The 8,224-nt window shown below is 44.7% G+C and overlaps 1 protein-coding gene across 1 annotated transcript in view; it reads left to right on the forward strand.

Moving 5' to 3' along the window:
* Positions 1-4,539, forward strand: part of ext1b (exostosin glycosyltransferase 1b) — a 102,344-nt gene extending 97,805 nt beyond the window's left edge. The window contains exon 11 of the mRNA XM_062409832.1: positions 767-4,539. Within this exon, the coding sequence (XP_062265816.1) occupies positions 767-952 (186 nt within the window). The 3' untranslated portion in view covers positions 953-4,539. The remainder of the gene's footprint in view (positions 1-766) is intronic.
* Positions 4,540-8,224: the final 3,685 nt, after the last annotated feature.

Consider the following 8,224-nt stretch of genomic DNA (forward strand, 5'->3'; position numbering starts at 1 on the left):
GTCACGGCCTATAACTCTTGCAGCTCTGAGAACAGCATGAATTATTCTCTTGAAGTTCTTGTGTGCGACCCCGTGGGTAAACACGACAAGTCCCAAACAGCAGAGAAACAAAAACACAGGAAGGAGGCGTGTCGCTCTTAAAGCCTCGACGGAGCAAGTGAGCCGGCTGATGATTTATTGAGAAACGTAAATGGCACTAATGCTTTTCTCTTGTCTCGGCGGCTGATGTAAGATTATCAATGAAGACGTCACGTCTCTCTCATGTATTTTAAATATCTCCTGCATCGTGAGCCTAAGAAGTAGATGAGCTCAAGAAACCTTTTCATTTACTCCACCGTAAAACATTAAGCATGTGTTAAATACACTTAATATTAGAGTTGATGGTAAAGTGTTAAATTGTTGATATTTAGGCCGTTGTTTTCTTTTTGAGGGCTGACACCAATATTAGGATTTATAAAACTCCAGATCCTGATATATTAGCTAATATGTGTTTATGATTCCCAAGATGTCGGATAAATACAAGTGAGGTTTGATATTTTAACCATAAGCTTTATTATATATATATAAGAAAACACAAGTACGACCAAATAAATATAACTTGAACATCTTTTCTGCTTAATGTAAAAGTTCTTAAAACAACCCTTATGTGCAAACACAGAAATCCGTATTAGACGATCAGAGAATCACTGATTGTTCCTAATATCGACGACATGACACTAAAACTCTTCTTCTCCTGTCTCCTCCTCGTCTTCTTCACGCCCACCAGTCCTCCAGGGCGTCTCGCTGGGCCGACCCGGACCACTTCGCCCAGCGGCAGACCTGCATGAACAAGTTCGCCAGCTGGTTTGGCGCCATGCCGCTGGTCCACTCCCAGATGAGACTGGACCCCGTCCTGTTCAAGGACCAGGTCTCCATCCTGCGCAAGAAATACAGGGACATCGAGCGGCTCTGACAGGACCGGCGCCCCCTGGGGGGAGACCCCACGCAGGGGGAGGCGCGAGAGACTGACTCGGTGGAGGGTAGAAGCAGTCGGACTCTAGCGGGATGGGCGGCGAGCGACTCGGCTCTATCGTCCAATCAGCACGCTCCCAATGAGGCCGGGCTCTGACTCGGAAAAGGACGAACAGGAAAACAAGCAGATGGTGTTTGGGGATTTGAAAAAAAACAAACAAACAAAACAAAAAACACCCAAACGCAGACTGACAAAGAGGAAGTACACAAAGCGATGGACAAGCCAAACTGTGCTGTATGTTTTCACACACACACACACACACACACACACACACACACACACTACTGACGACGACAACCAACTGAATAGAGTATTTTTTTTGTACGACATGAACAAGGGCGACATTGACTCTCCCGCTCTTTCGGCACATGTACAGGACGGTAGAAGAGGGAAGGCGTTCACCATCGCAAAACAACCCCCCCCCTACTGGTCACCCCTAGCCCCCCCTCCCCTGGTCACCTGCATCAACATATATAATGGACTCGCTATCAATTCCCCTGGTTTCTCGCCTGGGATACCCTGTTCTTCACTTGATTTAATGTCATTGGTCCCCCCCCCCCCCCTCAGAGGTTTTGAATCATCAGTTTATTCATTTCGAGGCAGAGAACGTTTCCTCTCTGGTCTTCACAGCCGCTCTCTTCTGATATTCTGATTCTCGGCTGTCGACACACGTCCTCGGGCCTCGAGTCTGAAACACATCCCGTCTGTCTTATCTGCAGCTCGGGCCTTGATCTGATGATACGGCTTTTTTATAATCCATCCATCTGCCGCTCTGCTATCGCTCAGATAAGTGGGGGGGGGGGAAACATCTCGTTTCATATCCTCTCGGACTCGTACCCGTGGCACTTGTACTTTTCTTATCTGTTGTTTTTTTTTGTGTCCGCTTTCATCATCTTTTATTTCCCCCCCCCCCCCCTTCAAACTCTGTAGTTTCAATCTTCTCTCTGTGCATACGTATGTGTGTGAGTGAATGTGTGTGTGTCTGTGTGCGTGTGTGTTTACACTGAGCCTTGAGAAGTTGACTCATCCAACCATAAGCTCCGGCGGAGGGAACATTTTCCCTGCGTTGGAATGAGGGAAGTGAGCGTTTCTGGATGAAATGGAGCAGAACACCGACCTGCTGCCGGAGAAGCAACATGTCCGCCCGGCGCCGGCTCCTCAGTGTTTCACCGGAGCAGCGCTGGTAGAGAGATTCTTAACGCTGAGCGCATCAGTGCCATTCTGACGTCCGGGGTCTGCCTTGTAAAATTGTTTATTGCACATCACGTCGCCCACAATCCGAGGCCTGGGCACTCTCCTGGTTAAACATTCTAGTCCACCCCCCCGCCTGGTCGTGACATATCAGAGCAGCTCGGAGCCATTAAATTGACAAAAGGTTTTCTCCTCCATTTGTCAGACAGAGATATGTCCGGGCTTCAATTAGGTAAAGCTCTTTCATTTGGAGGGCTGCTCTATTCCCCGGAGGACGAGCTGTTGATGAAACACTCTGAACAACACGGAAGCCATCGTGTTGTGAAAGCAGCGACCCGCGAATACGACCTCGTGCTTAATGCTAGCCTCGGGAGGACGGCTTGTTGTTTTTTAAATTCCCTCCCTCCCTCTCCTCTCCTCCTCCTAAAACACTCTTCAATTCATCGGTGCTTTCCTCTTTATTTATAAGCGTCGCTTGCATTTCATCGTCAAACCGCCCCGGACATTTCTTGCACCTTAGACGACCTCGGCGATATCGGATCAGATCAAAAGTCCTCTACGTTTTTTAATTGAACATTTTGAAGAGAGAGAGAGAGAGAGAGCGAGAGAGAGAGAGAGAGGCTGCTCCGTGTGGTCACGGCTTCTAGTGGCCTTTTTTCTGTGAGGCCGACATTCAGCATCGAACGTCTCAGCCAAAGCTTTTAACCAGCGTGTCCACCGGGGACGCTCGTCCACATCGTCCACATCACAGTCACCGATTCAACAAGAGCGTTTTTTTATTTTGGATTTCTTTATGTCCAATGTGTCATCAAGCCTTTGCAGTGTTAACCGAGGTTACGCTTGTTTCTTTTTTTTGTCCAAATACTGTCACAGGTCCACATATCACATCACATGTTTGTATTTACATGTTTCCTTGTTTTTTTCGTGCCAGCAGAGATTTATCATCTGTTTTTAAGTTTCCGATCATCTTCACGATCCGATTCGGCATCTGGTCCCGATTTCAGCTCCACGGAACCAGATTGTTTGAATCCATATCGAGCCTTTTTAATGTCTGATTGTTGAATCACTGTTGTTGATCATCTCAAAAGAACCACATCCCCCCAGCTTTGCAAAATTAAAACACACACACAGAAACGCACACAGACACGCATACACTATCCATTTCAAATCGCCGCGACTCTCAGCACTGTACATAGACATATTTATTTTTTGAAAGAAAGAAAAAGAAAAAGACTGTACGATATGAGACGCCCGTGGAGAGAACCTACGACTGATCCTGCATTGCTGAGGGGAGTTACTGGTATTTATTCATTTTTGTTTGCGTCACGCTGCGCACGTGAATCCACACAGATGCCGACACACAACTCATGCATTGGTTTTTCCAGGGGGAAACATAGACAACCCCCCCTCCCGCCCCACACACACACACACACACACACCGAGTCGCAGGATCGAGGAGTTCTAACTCCCGAAAAGATTTGCACACGCCAGTGATCTAGAATTGGAATCGGCCCCGAACCATCTTGGCTCTCCCCGGGAGTCAAATTGCAAAGTCCCAATAAAGACTACGCCAACTGAAACATGGGAAATAATAAGCAGCTGGGTCCCCTTCACCAGATGGAAACATTTTTAGACTCTGCTCTAACATCTTCCCCCCCCCCCCCATGCTTCACAATAATGGGTCTGGGGCTGTGACACAGTCGTATTTAAATTGCCTCTTTCACAGCTTGAGTCTCAGTTCAGATAACTTGGCAACAGAGACTGTCCCATCTTTTCCGGTGGTGTGCTGCACAGAGCATCACCAAGTAGAGGGAGTTGGCTGCGGAGGGGGGGGGGGGTTATTGTTCTCCAGCGCCGACGCAGGTTCAACCCCCCCAAAAAAAACGTCCCTCGCTGTCGTGTGTGTGTTTCCAGTGACGGCTGCATCTGCTCTGGAAACCAGCGAGTTCTTGATTTGTGCCTTTTTCAATCAACATTTGAGTTCTGGACGTTGCAGGGGTCCCCGGGGCGGCCCCGCCTTCATACACTGGATGAGACTCGGCTTCCATTCTCTGATTATAGACACCCCCCCCCCCCTCCCTTTTCATCTCTGTGTTTTGGACACTGTTGCAGAGGCGACCACGCATGACCACTTCCCACTGGGGATTATTTATCAGTGATTGGCTGCGTCACGTCAGCAGTAATATCTGTTGACCTGCGCGGACTGTCCCGATGCCTTCTCCTCCCTCCTACCTTGTAATTAACAGAAGACTTTTATAGAGGTCACAAATGAAATAGATAAAATGCCAATTTTGTAAGAATGATTTATAAAAAAATAAACTCATATTTGATGATAACCTGCGCTTGTGTTTTTTTTTACCTTAACAATGAATCAGTGTTGATTGTGTCGCACGGATTTTTGTTCGATTTCTGGTGTGAAATTAGTTTGCTGCCGTTTATTCAAACCGAACAATCCTGGATTATTGATTATTCATTCGTGATGAACCTTTCACAACAATTTCAAAGCGATAATTGACAAATTATTTTAGAAAGCTCATTCTAAAACGCAATGGAAGTAGCTTTTAAAGATAATTAACACTTGCTTAAACATATTCAGAACCTAATATTCAATATCCATCATTTTTAAGACTTTCAGACTCTAAATTCAGGTTATTATTCCATTTTCGACTCCACTCTGACCTTGAAACGACACAAACCAGATGAAACATCGCTGCTGATTTCAAGGTTTTGCCGCAAATCTCAGAATTTGTTCAGGAACAAGCAAATCATGGAAGAGTTGAGCCAAATAAACTGAAGTTTCAGCCTCTTCGCCTACATGAGCTGTGAGAGTGAAGAAGTTAAAAAAGTTATTTAAAATCCTTCACAGATATACTAATAAATTATCTTTCCAAAACGAAAAGTTGATGTGTATTAGTGTGTGTGTGTTCTTGCACAAGTGTTCACACTGTTGACATCAGAGTGTCACCCTGCACACTTGCTTAACCATATTAATCACAAGTGACTATGTGTGTGTATGTGCATGAACAGGCAGTCAGCCCCTGACCTCGGCCTCAGCTGAATGACAACACACTGCATTTATAATAATAGTGTGGCGATGCTGCGCTGCCCTCGGAGCTGCAGTATAATAACCGGCCAATGAGGTCGGTTTATTAGTCACAGCATTGATTTTCCCTCTCTGCTCTGCTGACTGTCTCCTCGCTGTCTCCGTCCTTCAGTGTCTCCCACGAGGACACGGTCCTCATAACAGCTCAGGTAGGACCCCGATGTCGCCCTGGATTACTGAACGCACCCCCGATCAGATGCTGGTTCTCTCGTATGTGACCTCAAAGTGGTGTCATGTGACTGCGTATGTGAAGATGGACGACGTGACAGCTCCCAAAATAGGAAGCCAAATCAGCTCGACTGCCCCCTGGTGGCCGGCTGCAGTAGAGGTCATAAACCCTGTCTCCTCCATGTTAGTGGATGGAACATAGAACACTGATGTTTGTTCAAGTGTAGCTCTGGGTTTGTTTGTTTTTATTTGATGAATGTTTATTTACAGTGTTTACAGTGTTTAACCAGGTTTTAGCTCACGTGTGGAATGAAGCTCTTCGTGAATTCATCTCTTACATTACGTTGTGAAGTGTAATTTCTGTTTCCTGCTATATTTAAAAGTTAAAATACAAATCACAAACCTAAAAGCTCCTCCAAGTCGAATAACTGGATTTCCAAGTTCATATTTATCAAGAATCTTGACAGTACGAATAGGAAATAAGTAAAAGATCAAAAGTAGGAGTGAAGCTCCTGAGCTGTTCCAGCACGTGAGGAGTTGCCAGGAGATGTTGTTTGAGCAGAAACATCCACTAATTACAACAAGCTCATTTAAGATAAAATAACAGCACTGGCAAAGAAAACACAAATGAATTATCTTCTGAAGGATGAAAACAAAAGTGGAAGTTCTCACCTCATAAAACCAACCGTGACCTTTGAGCCTCACACACCAGGAGGGAGGGGGCGGAGACTCGGAGCTGAGTCATAACAAACTATTCCTGTGGTAATAAATCAAACTCTGATCACTCGTGCTGCTCCTCAGATAACTGTCAGGTTCATTTACTTCCCAACCGCTCGGCGTGATGTTATGGAAAATCCAGCTGCACTCGTGCACATCAGGCTTTTATTCATCTAATCATTCACTCATTCATTTCAAATGATCGATGGCTGAGCGATGCAAAGGAGGATGCTGTTTTTTACGCTGCCATTGTAGACAAATCAGCTGTGTCAATATGTCCACTGATTTCAGATGATTACGGATATAATTTGTAATTAATCAAAAACTAAGCTGTATCGAGTGTTTTACCTCCACAAAGGAGGTTGTTCCAATCTGTGTTTGATTCTGCCTTAACTCAAAACTACAGAACTGATTTCTATACATTTTTCGGTGGATGATTGGGGCACAAACCAAGGAAGAGTGATGATGAATGGTGAGAAACATCCTAAAGAACGAAGATCATGATCGACTCCAAAATTCAAAGGGCTCTTTCTTGTGTCCCGCCCCTTTACGAATGGATTTAATGGAAATTGGTGTTTTTTTTTGTTAAATCCAGCTAAACAACAAATGCACGGGGGTGAAAACATAAACCTCCTCGTGAAGGTAGTGATCAGGTCGGTATCAAAACTCCAGGGAGAGTAGTTTTTAACACAAATAGGTATATTTACCACCTGTAAGGACTCCGGTTCAGAGCACAGCTAAAAGTTAAATCAGAGAATGACCGAGAGAGAAACTAAAATGTGTTTTCAGCGGAGACGTGTCCACAGTCTTGTTTGTGACATCTTTGAATGAGCAGTGGTGCACGACAGATTCAAGATGTGCTGGTGATATAAAGTCTGTAAAGTAGGAAGTGGATGATCTTAACTAGATTGTGTCGTACAGTTAAAATATAAGTACATTAATATCAGTGTTTACTGTATATTGTAAATCACAAATCAAAAGCTATATTTACTCACCTTAATACTACCACACGTCACATACAAACAGTGAAGATTGAAGTTTACCTTCAGTCTTTAATATTTCAAATCACATCTGTCAGAAAACCTTCATACATTACAAAGTTCCCTTTGAGGCTGAAAGTGTCAGAATAGATTCAACATCTCTCTCTCTCGCCTTTTTCTTTCCTGAAAGTAAGAAGTCATCCATCCATCAGTTTATTCAGGTCGCACGGTGGCAGCAGCTGAATCCAGGTAACCCAGACGTCCCTTCCCCCCCGGCAGCACCCCCCGCTCCTCTGGGGGGATCCCGAGGCGTTCCCGATGCACAGTGACATATTGAATCTCTCCAGTGAGCTGCGGGTCTCCCCCCAGGGCTCCTGGGAGTCGGACGTGCCCAGAGAACCTGGGATGGAGGTCACTCCGGAGGCGTCCTGATCAGACGCCAGAACCACATCGAGCTTTCAGCACCAAGGAGTCGCTAACGCCGAGCTCCCTGTGGATGTCTGAACTCTTTAACCTCTCTGGGACTGAGCCCGGCCACCTGACCCAGGGGACAGGTTCACAATCTAATACTTTTGGTCACTTCCCAAACCTCATCACTAATTCCATCATGAAACAAGAGTCACACAACACATCATCATGCTCTGTGTTTCTGAATGAAGGACACTTAAAATATGACAAAACATCAGGAGGAAGGAATCAATGTGTGTATAAAATTAATATTTTTGTGATGTGAGTATGACAATATTGATATTGATGGAATTTGTGCTTTGGAATATGCACATTATACTAAATGTTGTATGTTCTTTTTGTAGTTTACAAAAACTTCCTCATCCCTCAAGGTTTGTTCATTTTTTTACCTTTATTTGTTTGTGCTGTTTGTTATTTATTTACAGTTAATAACTTTCAAGTTGTATCATGAGTTTAAAGCTGCTCTTTCAGAACTTTTGATTGCCAGGAGTTGTGGTGAAACGCTTCATAAACCAGGGTCAGATACTCAATAAACACTAAAAGATGAAAAATGCTACACAAAGAAACGTTGACTTTAAAGAAATG

The sequence above is a fragment of the Platichthys flesus genome, chromosome 17 (genome assembly GCF_949316205.1).
Source record: "Platichthys flesus chromosome 17, fPlaFle2.1, whole genome shotgun sequence".
Classification (NCBI taxonomy): Eukaryota; Metazoa; Chordata; class Actinopteri; order Pleuronectiformes; family Pleuronectidae; genus Platichthys; species Platichthys flesus.